Source organism: Phaethon aethereus (assembly GCF_964289735.1).
Source record: "Phaethon aethereus genome assembly, chromosome: 5".
In the NCBI taxonomy this organism is placed as follows: Eukaryota; Metazoa; Chordata; class Aves; order Phaethontiformes; family Phaethontidae; genus Phaethon; species Phaethon aethereus.
This window is the reverse complement of record NC_138579.1, coordinates 14,534,443-14,560,218: the sequence shown is the minus strand read 5'-3', so window position 1 is coordinate 14,560,218 and position 25,776 is coordinate 14,534,443. Positions and strand designations below refer to the sequence as shown.

At 38.4% G+C, this 25,776-nt stretch overlaps 1 protein-coding gene across 1 annotated transcript; it reads right to left on the bottom strand.

Moving 5' to 3' along the window:
* Positions 1-5,948: 5,948 nt before the first annotated feature.
* WARS1 (tryptophanyl-tRNA synthetase 1) lies at positions 5,949-25,665 on the bottom strand (the record flags this gene model as incomplete). The annotated part of the gene is made up of 10 exons (XM_082000268.1): positions 5,949-6,107; positions 7,868-8,008; positions 11,059-11,232; positions 12,304-12,416; positions 13,647-13,747; positions 15,088-15,270; positions 15,875-15,994; positions 16,917-17,025; positions 24,243-24,450; positions 25,552-25,665. The coding sequence occupies 10 exons, from the start codon at positions 25,663-25,665 to the stop codon at positions 5,949-5,951; spliced, it is 1,422 nt and encodes a 473-aa protein (XP_081856394.1).
* Between the last annotated feature and the right edge of the window lie 111 nt (positions 25,666-25,776).

Genomic DNA, 25,776 nt, shown 5'->3' with positions numbered 1-25,776 from the left:
CTTGTGCCACTCAGTTCAGAGGTGTGTTTTGTTTAGTTTGGTTTTTTGTAACACAACATCCACAAAGAACTGAATGACATCTCCTTTGATGGACAGCCTAAGAAGCACGGACATCTCGGCACAAAGCTGGATGACTGACGGCTTTGTTTTATTCTTATAGGATTACAAACTCATCAGGGAGTCTTGGACTTATATACAACCTCCCTTTTGTCTTGTTAATGTATTTAGACTGTAGCCGCTGCTTAGATCCTTGAAACATTTGCAAATATTTATGTTCTAAAAAGCTGCTAGTCCGATCAGAGATTTTGGTTTCTGCTGACACAGAAAATGATCTTCACGACCAAGGCAAAAGCTGGGGGGAGTTTGTGTAAGATATAATGCCATCCACTGTGTGCTCTTTACATGTAATGCCTGTATTACATTCACTGAGTAACTTACGTATTGGTGCTTCAGGCTGCAACTTTTCCTTCTCAGCTGTAATTTTGCCCAAGCACTCTACAATTATATCCCTTTGGTAGCAGCTGAAATATAAATCTCCTTGCTTTTTCCTGTCGTTATTTAATGAGTGGCAGACATGGCCTGTTTACATAATCGCCCTAATGGCCTCATTGAAAGTGAAACCAGGCACGGGTTCCCGTAAACCATGTGATTTTCTCCCTACGCAACCCTGAGCCCTACAGCATCTGTCCCCTCCCGGAGGCTGATGGCACGGCACTCTCTGGAGTTTGGCACAGCTTTGGAGGCAATCTGTTCTCATCCTGGAAGCATGCAAAACCTCTTTGCTTCTCAAAGGAAAGGCTGCCATAAAATCTGTGCGCTAGTGGGGTTAGGCAACTTAAAGGAGAATTGCAAAGTTGTAGAGTATAATGGAGATTTGCAAGTTTTAAAACGTGCATGCTCTGCTCACTATATAAACTATGCTGTTAGGCACAGCCCAATGTTTTTTTGTCAAAGGTACATTTTGAGAGATTTTTTTACTTTCCTAAAAATTATTTCTTTTTCACAAAGGTATAAAGTTTCATCAACGTGTCAGTTGAAAAAAACAACACCCACACTATTGCTTCAGCAGGAAAGTCCCTAAAACCAGAAATACTTTAATTTGCTCTTCCCGCCTCAGGAGAAGCATAGATGTTTTCTGTCTCCATTTTAATTCCTGGATGATAACATCTGGAGCAGACTGGATCCAGCCCCTGTGAGATTCTGCTGAGAGTGCATTTTTTTGAGGGAAACAGGAAGACTATCTTTTAAAAGGAGTTCTTGTATTCAGGGTTGATGCCCTTCTGATCCACATCCACTTTTACCAGTTGATAGCATGACCTTGACTACACCGACAGTAATTTTGCAGCAGATAGGACTTGTCAGCTACCCTGGGCATATAAAAAAGGATCTTGTACTAGAAGGACAAGCTTAAAAATTTCAGGTGCTACTAGAAAAGAATAAAGGGGACCTCTTCCTCTCCAGAGAGTGACCAGTGAGTAGTTCCAGAACTGTTCCCCTGAAATCTAAGCCTTTAACTAGCTTTTTAAACATGCTCGCAGCCATGCTATCAAACAACTATCATAATTATTTCTCTCAAGAGTCTATACAGCTCTTGCAGCTCATCCCAAAGCAGATTTAAGAGACCAGACGACCTGGCAGCTGCAGAGTATGTCACCTTAAAGGGGAGTCAAAGGAAAGACTCAACACTGATCTGGATTCTCTTCCAAAGTGCTTATGGCCTCAGCAACCTACCACCCCCAGTTACATCTGTTACATCTTGGAGCATCAGCACCAAACTTTCTTTAGCCAGAAAGTCCTTACAACAGAAGGTTTAATTAAGGCCTCAAGATTGGAATTCCTTTTAAGATGGCTCTTAGGAGACCACTACCCTCACCTCTTTCTACAAGGGAGGCGTTTGACTGAGTGCGGTCCCAGCTGGGTAGTGATTTACCCCAGCTCTGCTTGGATGTTTTCTGGAATCAAACTCCTTTATGCTGTGTTATTCTCAGCCGACCTTGTTCTCGGGCATCACATCCTCTGAACAGAGACAGTAAAAAAAAATGCCTGCAAATCAGACTAAACAACCATTTATTGTTTGGCAGTGTTGACACCATCCACGGTCAGCCCAAGGTTTGAAAATAAAGTAGCTCAGCTTTCCCAACAGGCTCATACATTCAGATGACTAAAAATGTCTCCTCCTGTGGGTGTAACTGAAATACAACTGGTTTCAAGAAACAGGAATTACAGATGAATTGTGAAAATGAGTGGGAACAACTGTGGACCAGTGTGAGGAGCTGAGAACTGTAAGCCTCAGGGTATTTAGCACCGTGTAAAAGCACATTCTCATGTGGCCTGAACAAATGCTACATGAGAGGCAAGTTGTATCTTCAGGCAGCTTATTTCAGGAAGGTAACTGCTTTGCAATTCCTCCTGTTCACAAGCCTTTATGGGGAAAAAAAAAAAATATGCACAGCGTATGGGTGACAACCTGCCTTAGAGCAAGAATTCACAGCTAATTCACACTGATACAAACTACCAACAGGTAAAGGAATTGGCTGTATAAGTACTGTAAACACAGGCACATAAATATGAACCAAGTTTTGTTTAATAACATGACACATCATTGTACATATTATGTACTTCACTACATACAGACCAAGCTGGGTGTTTGGCTTCTGGATTTCAGAACTTGACTCCTTTATTTTTTTGATTTCTTTGTATTAGCTTGACCTTCAGCTACTCTGATAATCACAGAACTATTTATTCTGATAAATTAGCTAGCAGAAGGCCCGCTAACAGAATGAAGACACCACAATTGCTGGGTTGATACTGGATTTACATTGCTATAGGGACTTCAGCATGTTGCACAGATGATTTCTTTCAGTAACAAAGTTGGGGGCCTTGAAAAAAAGAAAATCTTCTTTAGAAGACACATTCTGCTTCATATTTTCCTGTTGCTGATAGTTGCCTTTACCTTAGACAACGTTTATGAATACCTGAGTAGGTTTCAGCATGCCTCTTGGTGACTGTGGAAGAGCCATGTGAAGCTATCCAGGATCTCTGTTTTTCAGACAACAGCAAACGTGGAGGATCGGGTTTCCACTTAACTACCAGTCTTTACGCCAAACCTACTGAGGTGTCATTGTAAACGGGTCACATTGACCTTCCCCTATTTCTCAGCTGGCTGCTGGACACAGGGAAATGCAACATCCAATCCTGCAACCAGTTAATCTTTGGAGAATTGACCCTTATTAGCTTGCTCTGGGAGCAATCTGAAGTCTCCCTGGTAGGACTGGATAGGGGTTACAGGGCACCCTATTTCACTACTTGAAATGCACTGGACATCAAAACCAGGACCGGCTCCATCAGATTACTAAATCAACACCTAAAAGGGTAGGAAGAGAGGTAAAAAAATAAAGTAAGTGTAAATTAAGCCTTTTAAAAGGAATAAAAAGAGTAAAATCAAAGAAGTTTGATACAGACTTTTAGTTACATTTTTATTACAGTGAGATGAACAAAATACAAACAAATTGAGGAAAATGTAATGAACATTGCCTGATAACATTCTTAGACATTTCATGCATGCTTTTGGAGACGGGCCTTGTCTTGACTTTTAAATACTTCTGGGATATGAATTGTATTTGCAACAGATTTAGGAATTTGCCAAGACTCCTCTCACAAACTGTATCACTTCATAAGCATGTTTGTAAGAATTCATCAGAGTACTTCAGTAAGGTGCTTGCCCAGTAAGCAAATACTAAATTATTTTGCTATTAATTTTCTTTCTAGAGCTTTCAAAACAGGTTTTAACTGCTGTGTTATAAAATTAAGCCATATGCTTAGTTAGAATAGAACACACTACTGTTTCTTCTACAGCATATTTCCCTTTCCTGAATAAATGAAATAAATCTTGCAGGACAGATCTGCATACAATATTTTAAGGAAGAAAACTGCATTATGAGTTTGTAAAAGTAAATTTAAGTCTTATCTTTTATGTACAGCTTAAAGATGACAAAGAGTGGACTGCAAGAACAGGCAGGTCATCATTAAAGTCTACAGTAGGCAAGAATTAGTTTATTTACTACTGGATTTACAAAGCCTTTTCTAAGAATTGTTCCACCACTTAAAAAAAAAAAAAACCCAACAAAACCAAAACAACTGTTCTGTTGATTGCTGAACACTTGTTAAGACCGAGATACTACGTCTGTGGGTTATAGAGATACAATTGCTGGTAAACATTTACATTAAAGTCAATGGCTTTAAGTTAGTGATGCCAGCTCACCTAAAGGAAAAGATAAACATTGCTATTTTCAGCATTGAAACATGCAATAGGACTAAACTTGCCTTGCATTTTGTTCCTTGCACAAACATAAATTAACAGGGGCACTTCATATACAACTTGGCACATGGGCATTTTCGTCTTGGAAATGCAAGATCATTGCTGGAGAGGACGTGTACGCTGTTACAGAACTACTATTGGTGGGAAGGCAGCAGCACCAGCTCCAGGCAGTACGAATAGCCCAGCACGTTCTCATGTACTAAAAGGCTGATCCAAGTTCTACTGAAGTCAATGAGAAGTCTCACTCTTGAAACTTCTCCCTCAACCCAAGCGTAATCAGCTGACTTCAAAGGTTTACGATCAAATTAAAAGTGTGCTTTTTCTGTTTTTAAGTTTATATATATATTTTTAATAATGCTACAGTCAACGTATGTCCACTAGGCCCCACAGTACAGAACCTGTTAAAGTTTAAATCTCTCACACCTCATTCAAGTGCCTACCATACATTTTTAAATGATTTGCAAATACCACATCAATACCCATCTGTGTTATCAAAGGTATCTTTATTTGATGTAGGTAAGACTATGTTTGGGCTAGCAACTTGCTATTCTATATAAATACAAGACAGATCTAACCGTTTGCATTCAGTGCTGCACATATTAAAACAAATTAGCTAATAATTTGAATTTTTCTTCCATAAATAATAGCAAAGACGCTGAAGTTCTCTTTCAGGAGATAGAAGAAAAGAGGTAATTAAGTATTACATGAGGTATTTTAACAAAGCATATTTTCTCACTGAAATAAATCTTAAAATAAGTACCCCTAGTTTAAATGACCTGGTGCAGTAAAACAGAACAGACAGTACTAGGTGTCTCCCTGTGTCCAGCAGCAACTTCATTTTCACAGCACAATTTAACACTTGGTATGTTTTGTAACTAGGAACTGAAATTTGCATTTCTATACTATCTTCCACCTGAGAATATGAAGGAACTTTACAACCTTGTGATAACCTCCTCCCTCCAGAGGCAGTCAGACCAATTAAATAGCTGCAGAAACAAAAGTACAGTGAGATTTCTGCGCCTTGCCCCAGGTCAAAGAGGAAGACGATAACAAAACCAGCCTGATATTCTTTCTCCCATGTTCAACTCCCAGATCTCCGTTCTTTATGTATTGATCCCAGGCCTAAGTCACTGTGTAATCTACTTTAGACCACTCACTATCTTTTTGTTTGCAGCATGTTCCCAGTAGCCCAAAGGACATGCAGTCTAGTAAACTAAGGTACACAGGACAAAAGAAAATGGAGCTACTAGTTATTAGTCTATGATATGACCTCTTACCAGCATATCTAAACCAATTTACAAGTTAGGCTTTATCATCAAAATGGAAATTTTATTTATATTTTCAACATGAAATACAATAAAATACAGTGTTGTGCTGACAGACATGCTTTCCTGCAAGATCGAGCAATTCTGTCTTGTATATTTTGATTTTAAATAGATACAGGTCTTATTTTAAACTTTTCCTTTACTCTGACGTTCATTGTAATTAACTCATTAAAAGCAATCATTAAAAGCAATATTTATAAAGCACTGATTGCAGGCTGTACATAACCAGGGAGTGATGACATACAACAGAAGACAACAATTACTTAGTTTTGGTTTATCAAGGGGTAAGTTACATATGCGTTTCTTCAAAATTCAAAAGCTAGCTTCCGTGGAGTCATGAATTGCTTCACCATTTCATCTGTGACCTGCTTCCGTCTCTCTTGATGAGCTGCTATCAAGGGCTGCAATGTTTCAATAAGAACCTTCTTCAGCTCCCCTGTGAGCAATTCCCCACTTGTATATGCCTGTCAAGAAAGTGTTGATTGCTAAATATGTTGCTATACGGAAAAACACTCAGTGACAAGTATCTCTTTAAAAGCCTGGCCCTAGCAAATACCGATTTGGATGTCTTAAAAATAAGCACATGCCTTAGAAGATCATGTGGTATCACTCTGAAAGTGTAACTTGCAAAATTGCTTGTTGCCTTTTAAAAGGTTAATACAGCTGGGCAATTTCATACATTACAAGTTATATGGACTGAGTAAGCTACATTCACAAGAATTTAACTGGGAAATCCTGTAATTATTTGCAGGAAAATGCGTATTTTTCTCCCCAGAATCCCAGCCCAAATAAACAGTCACCCTAAGCTGTTTTTTGCAATAAGAGGTACAAATTCTCGTATTTTTTCTCATTGCATTTGGATAAGAGATTAGATGTGGTTAACATACCTTTTTATAGCAAAAACACTCAACCTATATTCACACTAGTAGTCACATTCACAGTTGGCAATTCATTCAGTTGCTCCGATACTGAAAATGCTTTAGCTAGAAGCACAGGCCGAGTAGTTCAGCCCTGGTTAGAAACCATGGCTGGGGCAGTTCACCTATGATTTGAAATGGCAGTGAACATGATAATCTTACCTGCCCTTGGCATCAAGCCATTTGTAACACCAATTCAAGGTGTAACTGTTGCTGATGCTTACTCAGCAACAGTAAAAGATGTTAACAAGAATGAACTTGTAATTTCAGTGGTGGTTTTTAAGAGGTGGTTTTTTTGTTTTGCTTGTTTGTTATAAAAACACCAATACTGCTTTCTCTGAGTATCCACTTCTGAAAGCTTCGTTCACTGGTACCATAATTAAAACAGCTCCACTAATGCTGTTATAAGCAGTGACTTCAGGTTTTCTAACCTGGTTCTGAGGCAGCATTGCAGCAAGCTGCCAGCTGTGGTCTAGGCTTTGTGCTCTGCAGCAGTTAGCCTGATACTGTTGCAGTGGTTGGAGACTAACGGAAAACAGCTCAGTAAGTGAAATGTGCTCCAGATTTCCATGCGGAATTTACAACAGTCTGCATGGGGATTAGTAGCTATCCAACCCTGCTCTTGTGTGGGAAAGAGTAGTGGGCTGGAGAAGAATCTGCTGCTCTTGACTTCCTTGCAGCTCCTCCCAGCAGAAGAAAAGCTGATAAATCAGTGTGACACGGGTACCTATCAGCTGTGGATACTGCCTTCTACAGAATGCGTGCTGCCTAGTATTGATGGTGATCATACAGCTGAAGGAAGTGAAATGTCTTGCTACCACCCACAGGGACAGAAGTCTGCCAGATAAGTCAAAGCAAGATGCAACTTATATGAAACAGTTTTTGCCTGGGATCAGTGAATCAATTCCTCATAGATATTACATTTCTTGTGATAAAGAAAAACCCCAAAACCCAGCAAGCTTTAGACATGAGTTTTTGTAGTTTTGCAGAGTATCTACGTACCTTGCACATAAGGAACAGGCAGAGTGTATTATACAATTAAAACAACACTAATCCTAAGGTGGCCTTATTTGAAAAGTAGGAGAGATATTGTCCTACACAGTGTTGGAGATCCTTACTAGGGAATTTTCATTTTTTTTAAAGAAGAGGTAGATTGGACTGTAAGAAATACAGAAACTTGCAAAGGATGGAGAGTGTAAGAATAACACCACAATTCCCTTCCTGGAGAAGGTTCATAGGAAGACTTAGTTACAGCTTTGTCCTCACAGTAAGGAATGAATAGTATTACCATCAACTTGGCTACTTACCTGCTTCAGTTGTTCAAGCCTGTCATCATCTTCTAGGAAGAAAGTTAGGTACATAAAAGACACGTCAACGTCACAGTTACCTCCGTACTTCCTGTGCTCTTCAATAGTATCCCTGCCTCCTGAGAAGGCATGCTTGTTAATCTGAAACAACATAATGATGTTATAGTGTAATTTCTACTAAATTCTGAATTACTATATTGTAAACAGAGGTGTATCATGTTCCTCCAAATTCTGTATTAAGGACTAGCTGAAGCGTGAGTGGGGCAAGTTAATGCAGAGCCTTAGGACCAAAGCAGGGAGGCAAAAGGATGTCATTAGAATCCAGCAGGGAAAAACGGCTATACACATACTCCTCAGACTGCATAGTCAGAATGAAAATGAAGCAAAAATTAAAAATGATCCACCCTAGATTCACTCAAAAAAGTTTTAAGTCCCTTTTGCTGAAACTGTTGTCGGTTGGACAGAACTTGTGCTTACAAGAAACGTACTTCATGTAAGAAAAAGTAAGATATTAACTTTGTCAAGAAATAATTTTGAAAGTGATGAGGAAGGCATAGAGAATTTTGAAGAAATCCTAGAGGGAACCTAGTCTCCTCCTCTTTTCAGGGAAAAGGAAAACAGGAGAAAGCAAAGTTAAAGATTACAAAACTGTGTCTAGAATGGCTAAAATTAAACAAATAGCTAATTGTTCAGTCTAAAAATGGAATACTTGCTGACTCTCCCCTCCTCTTTTTAAGCATAGCTTTCTATGGGGAGATGAACCGCACTGGTGAGTAGATCTGCCTGCTAATCCCTTTCCCAGTAAATGCGGAAGCCACCAGCCTATTTTAAATATTTATATATGTGTAGAGTTCTCAGAGGATGCTAATCTTCCTGCAAATTTAAAGAAAATAAATTGCCAGGAAGAGGAAAAAAAGTATTTCTCAACCATAAGCTGATCTTTCATTTGGCTCTTTTTATCTTTTCAGATATCATCATCAACCAGCCAAGAGACACAAATGCATATGAAGATATGAAGTAGATTTCTGCCCCCCCCCCCGTTCTGGTATCTAGGAACCGTTACATATTTACAATTTCTGAGCATTCTTACTATCTGTAGGACTCTCTAGTGCTTTTTTTGAATCTTTCTAACCACCATGTTACAGATGTCTTATGGCAACGAATTACATACAAAAATGATGCACTGATGGGTATCTTAAGAAAATAAACTGCCATCTGTCACATTACATCTATTCTTATATTGCAGGAAGTCTGACTAGTTGTCTCGGTATCCGTAAAACTAAGTTTTTACATATCGTCTTGCACTTCCCCTCACATCTCTCCTTACTAGATTTTGAAAGTCTTTGTATGAAATTTTTTCTACATCCCTTATCTCTACACTTTGTCTCCTTACTAAGGTGAGAGGGACTAAATACAATATTCCAGGTGAAGGCACATTATTGTTTTATACGAAATGTTTCCTATATTAATCTCAAGTTCATTTTTTATGTATTGTGGCACCTACTTGTTGACTGAGGGTTTCAATGATTAATCTATAGTCATGCACTGACCTTTTCCCTGAATTAGTACAGACTTAGAATCTAAATAACACTTTCTAGGAAAACTAACAAATGAGCTGTAATTTAGTGGTAATAGGTGAAATAAGAATAGTTTATTATAATGTTGCCATTCATTTCCTTGGATTTCCCAGATGCTTCTCAGCCTTTCCCAATATCTAGTAATTTTTCATCTTCTATTATCTGTAACTTTTGAACCTCATTACTTAGCAACGTACCAGTTCTGAAAAATGCTGTAAGCAGTAATTTTTTTGTGCAGCAGTGGCACTCTCTTTTTAACCTTCATCCATCACCAGAAGTCACCTTTCCTACTCTATTTTTTTATTTATTGGCCGTAATAATATTTGGTCTTTCACTCGAGCTCTATTTTCATGAGCATCTGTTTCTGATAAGCTGAAATAAATCTCTTTGTCCTCCATTAGTCAACACTTTACATTATGTTCGTAATTTTGTCTTTATAGCTTTTATATTCCAAGTAGCTAGAATTATTTTGTTATTTTTCCAACTGGTTTAAAGATAGCAGAAATAGGACTTATGAACTTTACATAAGACATCTTGGACATCTTTGCAGATTACTAGCTATTTGCCAGGAAAAAAACAGAAGCATGTTACCAACATCCCCACTAACCATGTATCCTCTATTCTGAAATTATAGATTTTTTTAAAAAGCAGCTCTGTACCTGTGCAAATAAACTGGAATTATTATAATCCAAACACATGAAGAATTCAAATTCTTCAAAACAGTACTGTTTAATCAGTTTCTATGTAAGATAATGAATCATTACAAGATGGCTGTAGAAGAATCTGACCTATACATGGGTTTGTCAACTGTTAGAGAATTAACCCAAGCCCACCCAGCAGAAACAACATACACATCTTTTTTTCTTGTTCTGACAGCTAGTTATTTCATGTCTGGTTATCATGCATACAAATACTTTTCCAAAGACTGATTTTTATTTATTTATTTATTTAAATACTGCAACACAGGTGAACTTTTGCCAAACTAAATCACCTAACACTGGTTAAGAGGGATTTTCCTTTGAGCTTGAAAAGGCACTAGGAATATACTCAAATAGGAGGAAATACCCCTTCTAAAGCTTAGATGAAATTCAACATATTTTTTTGTGAATTGGAGGGAGAAGTGTATGGCAACAGCAGACCCCCAAGCAACAGGAACAGTCGGACCTGTGTCGTAACCAGCACTGTGCAATGCTTGGTGCTCCCAGCACGGAGAGGCACTCAAGAGAAAGAGCTATTTATTTGATTTACATGATGGACTGTCAGATTTCAAAACTATGGCAACACAATATTTATTTTTAGAGCATGAGGCTCCACAGCTCTTATTCTTACACCACTGCTCTGCAGATATCAGATAAACAAACATGTTGTTTTGTACTTTATTCTAGCTAGTGTTTGTCCTGTTAGACTAGTTGGCAAGGAAAAAGACTATATTTGACAGTCTAGCTAAATTTGCATAACTCCGTCAATTCCTGAAGATACTCTGCCATGAGATGTATGGGAAAAAGGATTCAGATATGTTCAAAGAAAACATTAAAAAATTGTCATTGTAACTGTGAGGACGACCACTCCTTTTTGTTATAAAGCTTTGTGCGCTCAGGTTTTGCAGGTCCCTACCTTTGTCTTGATTTGTTTGGGTGTATCAGTGAGGAAGATGGAGGAGTTTGGGTCACTAGCACTCATTTTTGTCTGTGCTCCTTGCAGGGCTGGGAAGAAGACTGAGTGCAGTAAGGCTGGTTTAGGCTGTCCAATTCTAGGTGCTACATCCCGGGTCATTCTAAAATAAGGATCCTAGAACAACCATTAATAAAAGCATAGAATAAGGTTGAAAAATATGATAAAAGATGGTATAGAAAAAAAACCCTCAAACAACCCCCCCCCAAACAAAACACAAACCACAAAAAGTTCCAGAACCTACTTCCAATCCAGTTCATCCAGAGGAACAAAATCCCCTTTTTTTCATTTCCATAGCATTGCTGTACACTCTGATTCTCTCAATTAATAGCCATATTTACAAACATTTACATGAATTCAAATAGTTGTGAAAACTATGCTTATTACACCTGGAGCTGGATGCAGATTAAGATGCAAGCTTCCTCCCAAAATGTTTAACAACCAGCACAGAATCTGAACTAAATCAGTGATCAAGGTGGCAGTGCTGTACTGATGTTCTCACTTAAGCCAACTGCAATAATATTACTACATAATATTGTGGCTGACAAATGTAATTACATCATCTTTCAGTGACTGTCCCTGTGACTAAAATAGCCGAAGATTCAGACAGTGCAGAATCTGATTCCTAGGAACAATGCTTATTTAAAGTAATGACGCTCCCACTGTCATTTGTAGCCAATGTTCTTCCAATCTCTCTATATAGACCTGAATTGTTAAAGTTCTGCAGCCTTTCTGGCAAACTATTTCAATGCTGCTTTATTCTTACTGACAGAAGGTTTTTTCCTATGGTTCAACATAAATCTCTCATGCTGCAAGTTCAGCTCATTACATTTTGTCCTAGTTACCATGGACATGGCAAAAAGTTTCTCCCTACCCCCATGTCAGTATACTTTTGCAGAGATTTTACTATCTCTGCTTTCATAGATGTCAGCTCACTGTGAACTGGGTTGAGATCAAGACAGATCCAGCACTGCCAAGAATGAGTAATGCATGAATACTGATTGTTGGGTTAAGCCTTCATCTTTGTCAGGACACAGCACAACATCCTTTTATCCCTGCCAGCTTCTGCCCCAGAAAGGTGCTTGCAGGAATATTTTACAGATGTTTTGATAGACCACCATGAAGCTTGAATGGTACATAACAAAAACAAACCCATGAAAACCAAATTAAGTAATATGATTTTCTTACCTGATCGATAGCACATGGGATGAGACACTGAATGTTCTCCTTGCCATTGAAGATCTGTGGAAATGATGAACTAAAGGATGGAGCAGCTTGAATAGCAGGAAAGCTGATCTTTCCTAGAAAACACATTTGGAAAAGCTGAGCAGCCAATATAAGCAATGACAAATAGAGAGAGCTTTTTGAAATATGTAAAATGCACAAATGAATCATTCAGATACTCAGTTGAAGACCAACATCTAAGTTTATCAAGCAGTGTTGCCTTATCTTGCCTTATCTAACTTTTTCATCTTTATTTTCTACGATGTCAACAAACCTTCAACTAACATAGAAACTAATGAAAAAAGGCAGGCTGTGATCATAAAGGGTTCAGAAAAGCGCATACTCTCTTCACCATTGAACCATCTACCCTTTGCAGAAATATAATTGACTATATCATCATTCTGAGCTGCTCATTTCTTTTCTTCTTTGTGAGAGAATGACAATAGATATACTTCTCTGGCAAGTTCCCCTCTAAGATCTTAGAATCATTGCTATGTGCATGCTGTACTCGTGAAGCATCTCAGATGTATCTAGTTTTCTTTTTTATACAGTGCTTAATCACAGGGTGATCAAGCTGCTCCCCTGATCAAAATCCTCTCAGAACAGAAAGCAAACAGCAGATTTTTACAAACATGCAATGAAGTCATTATCACAATACCAATTTTTAATCGAGCACTGTTAAAACAAATAGGAACCTGTTCCTTGGTTACAGTGAAGGCTGAAAAGCTGTCACTGGCCCAATTACTGGTCAAAGAATGATGTTAATAGTCAGGAACACCAAGGTTTTAATGCTGTCTTTGACACAGAATCTTTTTTTTGGCTGATGTGATAGAAACCTGCAATCACAGTGAAGTGAGTGGAAGACAGTTACCCAGAACCTTGATAATTAGGCTTTTGAGTGCTCCTTAACTTTTTTTCATGTATGTATATGTGTGTCTGTATTAATATAACTTTTTCTATGTAACTTTGGCATAGAAAGTTCTAGGAGGCATAACTGACTATAGCTGTAAAGCACTATTAAAAAAACCACAAACAAATTCTCTATCCTGGGCACTTCAACATTGGTGTTTTGTACTTTGCTGTTACTAAGGCCAAAAAGCTAGATATCATGCTAGAAATTTCACTATAAAGTGTTTTTTATACTGAAGGAACTACAATAACACTCTTTTAGAATTAGCCTAGAAACATGGATCTTCTTGCTTTTTCTATCCGCCTCATGAGTGGCAGATACTAACCTCTTTAAATTATTACTGAAATAGTGCCAAAGTGAAAGCAAGCATCACTTCTAGTAACTCATTATTTCCTACCAATGCAATCACTGTCTGTAAAGCCAAAGATTCCTTTGACTTGGTTAAATGTAACATGCTTCTGAACTTTGACGATGTTTTTGTAGAACCCGGTACTTGTCCTGTGAGAAAAAGCAGAAAAATAAAATAACATGAGAAGAGTAGAAAAGCATAGGTAGAAACTTTCACTCCAAAAGCTGAGAATGTCAAAAAACTTGCAGGATAAAGTATCGCCGTTTCAGACTTTTTGTGGCCTATTGAGATGTTAATTAGAGAATTATTTACAAACAAGAATTTTATGCGCCTTGAAAGTTTAATTTATTCTTCTCCCTCCGCAACATTTACTGTAAACGTTTTTTGTCACAATTAACTGTCTAAACCCAGAAATATTTTGATTTGGAAATTGTGCCAAAATGCCTCACAGAGCCTGAATTTTACTTGTCCTTATGCTTCTCTGTGAACTCAGGCAACCTGAATGGATCATGTCTTCTGTGTTGCTTGATATCCCCAGTATGTATCCCATACAGGACACTGCAGTTCACCAATAGAATAGTAGCTCAAATTCTCCAAATTCTTGTTTTCTACAGGCTAAGTTCCCTGGTTGGACTTTCTCTGTCACCAAATAGATCAGCAGCATTTCCAAATCAAAAATAGCTCAGCAACTTCTTCCTTTTTTATTTTTGCTGAAGAGCTAAACCAAAAGAAACAGCAGTTCTGACCTGCCCTCGTTCAGCCACAGGGCAGATCTGTGTTAATGCAACTCTGCTAAGGCAGGAAAGTCAGAGGAGTGAAAGGAGGAAAAACTGCTTTGTAGTCTCCACATTCTGGAGGCTGTACGTTACACAGTTTGTCTCTAAAAACATATATTCTCTCACCCAAATCTTTAAGGAAGCTCATCACCCCACACAGAAGAAAAAAGCCCACAACTTCTGTTCTGAACTCTGCCATAAAACCTCTTCCTTCTGAGAAGGCAGCTCCAACAGTAGCTCTTTTTCTTAAATCTTCTTTAAACTTTACTCAAAGGTCAAATAATAATCTTTCATGCTGTATTATTAAATTAATTGACCACAACAAGTTGCTGAAATGCCTTTTGTTAACACAGATAAAGTGTAAACACATCTCAAAGATTTTGATACCATCTTAAACAAATCAATCTCGAGGTTTCTTGGTGGTTTAGGTATTTTTACAATTTAACCATTTTAATATATTTTTCATAATTTAAATTTAAGCATTGCACACACAAGTATTTGTTCACGTTACACAGGAGAATGACAATAGTATACATATAAAATATTAGACAGTAGAAAAAATAATGTTTCTATTTTAAGCATTGCAAAATTTGTCTTAAAAGATTTCAAATTTAGAGACATTTATTAAAACATTGCTGGTTGTCAAAGTTGGAGAGAAAATACAGCCACTTTTTTTTTTTTAATTACAATGCCCTGAAGAAATTTATACTTACCCCAAATAGTCTAAATCAGAAAATATAAAGGTTTTATTGATGTCAAAACCACATGCAATGATGTCTTTTGCATTTTCTCTAGCATACTCATACGCCTTCTCAGTTGTCAGGTCCTTCCAAAGGTATTTCTCATCATCAGTTAACTGTATAACTAAGGGAACATCAAATACTTCTTGCAGCCACCTAATAAAAGCAGAAAGATTTTATCTCAAAGTAAGTTAAATTGAAGATGTAAGTCATGCAGCGAAAACATTTTTATACATTTGAAAAAAAGTGTATAAAGAGGTCTGCTTCTCTTTTCTTTGTATGCATATGCAATTATGTTTACGTGAACAGAATAAACATTTTATACAGATTATAATGACAACTTACCTGGAAAAAAGACTCACAATTATTGTTCCCTGTACATATGATAGCAGTCACCATTTGCAATGGAAACAGAATTCAAAGAGACTTTTAGCTATGAGTCCAACAGCTCTGCATCCTGCTGCTGCACGCACCACATTATAGAGTGATGTTACTGAGTCTCATCACAAACTCATTTTTAAGAACAACAAAAATGTTAAGGAGTGCTACAGGGCTAAGGGTGTAATGAAGAGGGCTTTATGGCGATGCAGGGATTATGATCATTTTAGTGAAAAGGTGAGATTGCATTATTTAAGTTCATTAATATTCACCTCACAAACAGAACTCCTTGCAATGTATCATTTGGCAGTTCCATAAACCAGGTTCAAGATTTCCTTAGAAAAAAATGTTTTGATTAATACAAACAGTAGAAATAACTTACTTTGTAAATATAAATGGGATAAGGTGACCAACATGCATTGCCTGAGAGGATGGCCCTCTGCCTGTATAAAGGTAAAAGGACTTCTTATTTTCATAAGCATCAAGGATTTGGTCCATATCTCTACAAAATAAAACCAAAAAAACCCAGAGAAAACATGATGCAATTCTTTAGGAAGAAACACCAACAGCAAAAAGCTTCTATTCAGAATTTGAATGCTTTTAAAGCCAAACGTATTTATAAATAAAATATAATATGTTAAGTGTCCTAGAAATAAAAGGTTTTGTTTATTAGTTTTTTTAATTTAAGGAAAGTATTGTCTCCTTCAGCCCCCATGAAAAAAAACACTCAAAGAAAAAATAAATTAAAAATTAAATTAAAATTTAATATCTAAATGAAAAAATGTGCAACTTTTAAAATTACTTAATTAGACAATAATTTCTAAGGCCTAGTAACACAGAGCTGGGAATCATTTCCCAAATAAGTTCAAACAACCAGCTTGGAATGGTCTCTGGTGGAGGTCATGCCCTGAATCATGCTCAGGCACTTATTTGAAATGTGATAGCTTGCCATAGGCCAAAAGCCCATGCACGCTAACAATAAAAGTGTAGAAGACTGGCAGGCTGATGCTTAAGATTATTCCCTGAGTCTTTTTTATCTAACAATACAGATGCATAGGTCCACAGGCCACATGCACCCTTCCTGAAACCAGCAGTGACACCCTATGAGCCCCGGAGTTGTCTGCTAGAACAATGCCTTTGTCTGGCTGCTAACGTAGAGTCAAAATGGAACCTGTACAAAGCAAAGATTCTGCGCACATTTCTTCAATTTGGGATTAGTGAAGACATATCAGGAACCAACGCAATCAAGGTTTTCAAATGTTGCCAGGGGAAATCTGCAATAGTTGCTAATTGCAAATGACACAGCTGGTTTACCTTGGTATAAAAGAACATGGTCCTTTGCTAGTCATAGGTTTCTCCCAGTAATGCTCATAGAGAATCTACCTAATAGGACCTTTATGAATTATAAAACAAGAAAAACTCACCTGTGGGAAAAAAAGATTCCTCTACGTAGAAAGCGGTGAGGTTTTTGCCCAATAGCTCTCTCTATTCGATTGATCAGATCTGTGTCAATTTTACTGCTGCCAAACCGAACTACAATCATAAAATGTTAAAAAAAAAAATAAATAAGCATAGCATAGCTATAACCTGATCTTGGATTACCAAGAATGTAATCAATGCAGCCCAGATTAAAAAGGACAGCTCTGTCTTCAAGTCTCAGGTAAAATGGATGGATTTTCCTGATTCTTGCCTGAAGCCCCAGCAGTCATCTCCCGCACTAACTCTATGCTAGGCGGCCCAGTCTATTCACAACATGTAGTACTGCTCCATCCATGACTGATTATAATTGCAGTCTCCTTATAGCAGAAGTACTGATATTCACAACAAAAAACATTCCCAAGAAACATATTTAGGTCAATAACTTGGCCTCTGTAAGCCACAGGATAAAAACGGCTGTGAGGCTTTGAATGATCCTCTCTTGATGTCTAAATTTTCTGTCCTCAGATCATGTGGGTTTTTAGTTTCCAACCCCAAACAGTCTTCTGCAAACTTAATTCTTTTATACGGATATGATTACCGACACTGCTTCCCCTCAAGAGGCTTGAAAAGGTAATGCGTAATATTCTTCATGGCAATCAAATAAGACTTATCACTTGGTTGTTTAGGAAATCAGCTGATTAATAAAACAACACTTTCAGATGTAGTCATTTCATTCAAGAAAGGTTTTGACTGAGTGAAATAGCAGTATTTTTTCCTATTCCAAATAAAACCGAACTGGGGAAGTCTTATTTCTTCATTAAAGCTTCTTATACTCCAGTTCCAACTCTTGGACCCCAATAAGCAGGTCAACGCTCCATGATTTGGACTTGATTGAAAAAAATCTAGACAAGAATTTACTCTTTTGCTACTCTTCTGCGCTATTCAACATTAGACCAACTTGCAGAACTCATTATTGGAAATGCCAAAGTACTCCAGAGGACAAAATAGAGACTCTGGATGTAAAGATACATTTTATATGTACAAAATATCTACATCCACCTATTCCAACTATCTTATTAAAGAGAGACTACATTGGCAAATTCCATGGTTATAAGTCACATGTCCACATAGGAGAGGCACTTCAGGTCTTCCTAGCTGCAACAGGAAATAATCATTCCACAGGAGTATATCACTGACACTTGACAAATTTCAAATACCTTGACAGTTTCCTAAGAAAACTAGAAGCAAAGAAATTACTTTTAAACCGTTCATTATGCAGCTAGTAAATGATGACTTACATGACTGCTATACTTCTGCCCTGTGGAAAACACAACAATCACTTTGAATGCCCCACACAGAATTTGTTTTACTTTGAATCCTTCCTTATGCATGTTCCTCCTCCTAAATTTTCAATTTCTTTTTTAAGCCAAAAGCACATAACATTAAAAGCCTTCCCGCAGGAATATTGTATGTAAGCAAAATGTCCTTCCAAAGCCTACAGCTGTCTACCAGAACAGGTAGACTTCTAATGCTACATCCTAGCACACTGTAATGATCCTTAGCTGGACAGCGTAACAGTTTACAACACTGGACAAAGGAGACCGATTCCAGCTGGAGGCAGAGCGCTCTACCTGTGCGGGTTACCCAATGTACTGTCTCCAGAACACAACTCATTTTACAAAGAAAATTAACCTGCAGGGGCAGCAAGGAACATTAAGCACACTGGTATAATTTGAAAAGCCAAATATTCAGGCACTCTGGCCTTATTAGACTAGACTAGACTAATTTCTTCCCCAGAAAAGGGGAAAGAAAGAGGCCTTCCATCCCTTTACAGTACAATTTCTTGAAACAGAGCATGGAGGTTACTGTTAGTCCATAAAGACCTTGAATACATCTCAAAAAAAGAATATTTAAAACCACGGCCATCCTAATCACTGAGACTGCCATACTCCCAAGGGATTTATGAGGGACAGGACAGAAGAGTCAGACCAATATGTACCCTGGAGCACCAGGATGCTGAGAAGCCCTGAGTACAGGAAGCATCAACTTGGAGGTCAGCATTTCTCCTGTTCCAGACCCTTTATAACCATTTCATTTTCCTCTAGAATTACTGGTTATGCACAGCATTACTACAAGGCTTTGTGTATAGTAATTGAACTTGAAGTTAGTAGGAATTACTTAATAAATAGGAGGGAAAACTAGGTATGTTATCATAGAATAGTTTGGGTTGGAAGGGACCTTGAAAGGCCATCTAGACCAACCCTCCTGCAATGAGCAGGGACATCTTCAACTAGAGCAGGTTGCTCAGAGCCCCGTCCAACCCGACCTGGAATGTTTCCAGGGATGGGGCATCTACCACATTTCTGGGCAACCTGTGCCAGTGTTTCACCACCCTCATGGTGAAAAATTTCTTCCTTCTATCTAATCGAAATCTACCCTCTTTCAGTTTAAAACCATTACCCCTTGTCCTATTGCTAGAGGCCATGCTATAAAGTTTGTCCCCATCTTTCTTAGCAGCCCCCTTTAAGTACTGAAAGGTTGCAATAAGGTCTCCCCGGAGCCGTCTCTTCTCCAGGCTGAACAACCCCAACTCTCTCAGCCTTTCTCCAATAGGAGAGGTGTTCCATTCCTCTCATCATTTTTGTGGCCCTCTTCTGGACCTGCTCCAACAGGTCTATATCTTTCCTGTGCTGAGGGCTCCAGAGCTGGACACACTGCTCCAGGTGGGGTCTCATCAGAGCAGAGGGGCAGAATCCCCTCCCTCGACCTGCTGGCCATGCTTCCTTTGGATGCAGCCCAGGATAGTTTGCCTTCTGGGCTGCGAGTGCACATTGACAGCTCATGACCAGCTTTTCATCACCCAGTACCCCCAAGTCTTTCTTGACAGGGCTGCTCTTGATCCCTTCGTCCCCTAGCCTGTACTGATACCAGGCATTGCCCCAACCCAGATGCAGGACCCTGGACTTGGCCTTGTTGAACCTCATGAGGTTCACACGGGCCCACTTCTTGAGCTAGTCCAGGTGCCTCTTGGATGGCATCGCATCCCTCAGGTGTGTCAACCACACCACTCAGCTTGGTATCTGCACCATTATCCAATGCGAAACAAGTTCCTGCTTACAATTGTTCATTCACTCCAGGTGAATCAAGGAGGATATCATACAAGGGAAGCACTGGGCCCATCCACTGACCCATTAAAATAAACATCCTTAAAAAAGAAAATGCAGGTACATGATTCAGCAACCACTGCTTTAATCTGTATGCTTTCGAGCGTTATTGCATCTGCTTGTCCTAAGCAAATCTTAATTACTGAATTAATTTCTTCCTAGCAAAGAAAATGCATTACAAAACGTCATAGTAATTATAATCTGGATGAATGCTAAGAAGAGACCAAATGAACGTGAAAATGTTTGATTCAGCAGAACAACAGCAACTGATAAGAGGCTAATCTCAGAAAACATGAGAATACCCCAGATTAATTGAGGCTAGCCACCCTAGAAATATTTGTATACCATCTTAGAAAGTGATTAAAAGCTCCTCACACTTCAATGGAAATGCTTAAATACCTTTATTAAACATTCACAGACTGCAAAACTACCTTTTCTTTGCCCATCTTCATCTTTCCTGTTAAAGAAGTTGTGTAATTTTTCCCTCCCTTCCTCTTATGACGATGTTCACAACATTTTACACTCTCTATCCACAAAGAATCTGCCTTCTTAAACAGCTTCTGACAAGGACAGTCTCCACTCCTTAACAAGCCTTAAAAAATTCCTAGCGTGCTTTTCATCTCTAGTGTTCTAGCTTTTACCAGCAGACAGATTTCAACTTGCTGTACGTAAGAAGTCCTGAAAGTCGCCATTTTCAAAAGCATATTCACATTTGCTGAAAATCTATTGTGTACTTTTCCTCTTTGCCATTGTCATGTTATATTTGCATATAGAAAACTAGTAACTTACTATTTCTTATACAGTAACTTTACTGACCAGGCCAGTCTCAATAATCTTTGAACAGTCATGGCAACTGGGAGAGGTTCCCGGGGGCTGAAAGAAAGCAAATGCCACTCCTACCTTGAAGAAGGGTAAGAAGGAACTGTGGAACTACAGGCTGGCCAGCCTTACCTCAATCTCTGAGCATGTGATGGAGCAAATAATGCTGGAAACCATTCCCAAACATTATTAAAAACATGAAGGTGACTGGGAGTAGTCAACATGAATTTATGAATGGGAAATCATGCCAGACCAACTTTATAGTCTTCTATAATGATACGACTAGCCTAGTAGATGAGGCAAGAACAGTGGATATTGTTTATCTCAACTTTAGTAAGCTTTTGACAAGGTCTCCCACCTCATTCTCATAGATAACTGATGAAGTCTGGACTAGATACTGGACAGTAAGGTGAACTGAAAACTGGCTCGACTGCCAAGCTCAAAGGGTTGTGACCAACAGCACAAAGTCCAGCGGGAGCCCAACATTATTTGTGTACCTCAGGGGGTTGATACTGGGGCCAATACTGTTTAACATCTTCATTAATGATGTGGATGATGGGACAGAGTACACCCTCAGCAGGTCACAGATGAAACAATAATGGGAGGGGTAGCTGATACAACAGATGGCTGTGGTGCCATTCAGAGGGACCTCAGCAGGCTGGAGAAATGGGCTGACAAGAATGTCATGAAGTTCAACAAAAGGGAATGAAAAGTCCTGAATCTGGGGAGGAATAACTCTGTACACTGGTACAGACAAGGGGCCAGCTGGCTAGAAAGCAGCTTGGCAGAGAAGGACCCTGAGGTCCTAGGATCCTGGCAGATGGGAATTGAACATAAGCCAGCCATGCACTTCTGTGGCATTGGAAGGTCAAAGGCCTTTACGGGCTGCATTAGGAACAGTGCTGCTGGAATGTCAAGGGAGGTGATCCTTCCCTCTTCTCAGCACTGATGAAACACATCTGGAGCACTGGGTCCAGTTCTGGGCTCCATCATAAGAAGGACATGGACATGCTACAGTGAATTCAGCAAAGGGCCATGAAGATGAAGGGCTTAGACAATCTGTCATATGAAGAGAGGTTGAGAGAGCTGGGGTTGCTGAGCTTGGGGAAGAGAAGGCTCAGGAGGGATCTTACCAATGTGTATAAATATGTGATTAGGGGAGATAGGGGGAGTAAAGAGATCACGAGACTTTTCTCAGTGTTGCCCAGTGAAAGGATAAAAGGCAATGGGAAGAAATTGAAATAAAGCAAATTCCATTTAAACATAAGAAAAACCTTCATATTGTGCACATGGTCAAATATTGGAACAAGTTCCCCAAGAAGGTCATGGGATCTCCATCCTTGGAAATAATAAAAATCCTACTGGCCAAGGTCCTCAGCAACCTGCTCTAGTTGACTCTGCTTAGAGGAAATCTGCAAAAATCGCTGCCAGCTTCAACCATTTTGTATTACTTGCAATATTCAGCTCACTGAATTATCAGCATGGTTAGCACACAAAGCTTTTTCTCACTCATCCCTCTGCTCTTTGCTCATGCTCAAACAAACAAAAAAATTCTAGGGATGTTCATGTCTAATATATAGCTAACAGAACTTTTCTTCCCAGAATATCTTCAGGCTGTTTTGTTGTGTAACCATACACTTAGTGCACATCTAGGGCAACCATTATGAAAAGAATATCCCATTCAATTACACAGTGCTTTTAGCACTTTCAATTCTTCTATGTTTGAGTAAACACAAGCACACTAGCAACTTTCTCTGGTATCACTAGTAAATAAACAGACTACAGGTGGCACAAAAATTTCTTTTATGGTAAGACCTATGAGATGTCAAGTTCTTGGGCAATACTTTTTATTATTTTTAAAAGGGGAAGGAAGAGGAGCAAGTTTATCAATAAGAAGCAGTAACTGTTTCACGTCCTTAGGTGGCTAGGTTAGCATTCTTCTCTGAAAAGTTTCCAACACCAAGATGACTCATCCACCAAATTCCCCAGTCTGCTAGTACTGTAAATAAGTAAAACGCCTTTAGGCTAACCCACCACTCTAGAGTAGGTCAGAAGGTCATACATACGCAGTTACCGGAAAAAAAGGGCATTGTTGTCAGGCTTTAACATGGCTTTAGAGAATTGATTTACAGTGAAGTCATGCTAGTAATTCTCAGAAAGACCATGTGATTGTGCCAACACAAGTATTCTACTCTTCCCACTTTTCTACAAGACTTAGAACCCACCCCAAGAAAACAAAAACCCTTCTCCATACCTCCTACACAAGTAATAAGATGATGAGAGATCTTGTCCACTTATAGATTCTAACAATTATCTTTTTTGCTCCTCCCTCACTGATGTATATTTTCCTTTGCACTTCTTCCTTTCCAAATTCTTCTTTCTCCTATTACCTTCTGCAGATTAAGCCAATATGCACATACATTTGACATTATCTTACAATAACATCCTACAGAGTTAAGAGAATGCTGACACTAGCAATGGAGCTCCCAAAAGCAAATATATGGTTCCTGCCACATAAGGGTATATGCTGTATTGACAGAAACAAGCTACTAAGCAGACACCAGCAACGTAGAACTGAGGTAGTCAATGTGAATTGAAGACTGACTATAATGAAAGAAAAAGCAAAATTAGTAAAAATTAATGAACAGTTCTCTCACCTGTTTCTATGCTAGACTCAAACAAGCTATTAAAAGTGGGCTGTAAAACAAATAAGGAAATTAACTAAACCCCTGTTTCTTAAATCACAAAACTTTGCAACTTTTAGAACAACCCTGTCTGAAGTATCTTCTATCACACTGGATGTTTTTTGAATGAGCTGCATCTTCTTAATCCCAACCAGCACTTGTCTGCTTGACAGCGTGTCTTCTAAAGAAGTCATTACACTTATGATTTCTGCATTAGTTCTGGATCATCCCTGCCCTCCCTAGTCTGGAAGTCAAGGTAGATGTGGAGAGATGGTAGGAGGAATCCTACAGCCTGGCCAGAATGCTCTAGGCTCTCCTGTTCTGCATCACAGCCACTGAAGATACAGATACTCAGTAACAGTGTCTTCCTTAACGTAACTTCTAGTAACAGCCCTTATGCCAAAAAACAAACTGCAAGTAGCACTTTTATTTTAAACTGAAAATTTCTTTGCAAAGCATTTAAGTCTTCCATAGGAAATCCTTGCCTGGGACATTTTCAACTCCTACAGCAAATTCTTTAGACACACGAATGCTAAGATTAGACATAAATTAAATGTTACCTACGATGGTTTTGATCAGGATTTGTTATGAGCCCTTGCTGTTTTTGTGGTCATTAGGATCGCTTTATATAAATTCCTTAGTAGCAGTGAAGAAAGAGTTATACCTATGAGTTTGTCATAATCCACGCCTTTAGCATTTGATGTCTGCACAGTCCAGGGGTCCACAAAATCCTCGTCCTCTTCTTTACTTGTACCATTGTTTATTAACACAAGATCTCTTGGAGGCAAGCCTGCCTGATAATCTTGTCCTGTTGTTGTTTTATATGACAGTTTTAATGATAATAGCATCCTCACTGCTGCATCAATTTCATCCTGAATAAAGGAAAAAACCCTGTTTGACTTAACATACTTAAGATAGACAATTACATTAATGTCCTAACCTTTCAAAATCTTGCATTCATGCTTTGACTTTTGCATTACTCATAAACAATAAGGCTTTATTTACATGTTTTGCAGCATCACTGCCAAAGGTAAAAGAAAAGTGAGTAGCAGGTAACCACTTCCTAACCAGCAGAATTTACAGCATCACCGTTGCCAAGATATTTAAAGCACCTCTGTCTCACTTTTCAATTTCTGCCTGAGGAAAAAAAAAAATGCTTGCCTGCTTTTCAGAGGTATAAAAAGCTTAACATTTTAAGCACAATTTTCTAAGATATATAAATATAATATAAATTATGTAATAATTTACTTTACAATGCTTTTAGTCACTCATCTTAAAATAATTTAGTCATTACAATTCATTGACAGACTTGATGACAAACTAGAACAAAAAGTTCTTTACAACTTTCATGGCTATGACTTTTTAATACAAAGCTATTGTAACATCTCATGCAAGAGATAAACAGATCAATGCTTTGTTCAACTCCCAGTTTTCAAGGCTTACTCCCACAGGCAATACACTAAGAGAGCCCATATTAAAACTGAGCTCTCTTTGCCAACATAGTGATGACAGAATAGGGAACTTGAAGTGAATGGCAAATTACTAAATTACTTACGGGAGATTAAGCAGTGACTGCCAGTACCGTTACAGGAAGACAAATTTGCTAATGTGTACAATAATGCATGGAGAAAAAGATTTTAATGAAGCATCTAAAACCAGGGAAGAATGCAAGTGATATAAATTTCACTTGAAAACCAAATATGTTAGATCCTGTCACATAGCACAGCAACTGGTTGAAGCAGACTTCTAAGCCTATGACTCTCTGTTCTTAGTCCAGGAGTAAAAGCTTTGCTCTTGCTAGTGACTATTTTGCTCCAGTAATGTCCACAGTTCACAAGAAGGACATAAATATTTTTAACAAGACTTTTTTCCTACTGCAATACAAAATAGATCTCAGAACAATCATATTCTTCAGCATTCAAAGACAGATCTAACTTGAAAAAGGATGGCTTCAAAACATGAAATGGAAATACCTTTGGTGCTTTTCCGGCTTTCAATGCTCTGACTTTCTCTCCTTGTTCAGTTACTCTTTCAAACAGCTGAAGTGGACTCAGAGATTTCAAATCACAGTTCAGAATATCAGCCATTTTGCCAGACTGCAAAAGATCTGTTGATTTATACAATTCAACTAAATTTAACGTTGTCCAATTCTTCGGCTTGTAGATTCAAAATCAGCAGCAACAAGGAGAACTGTAAGG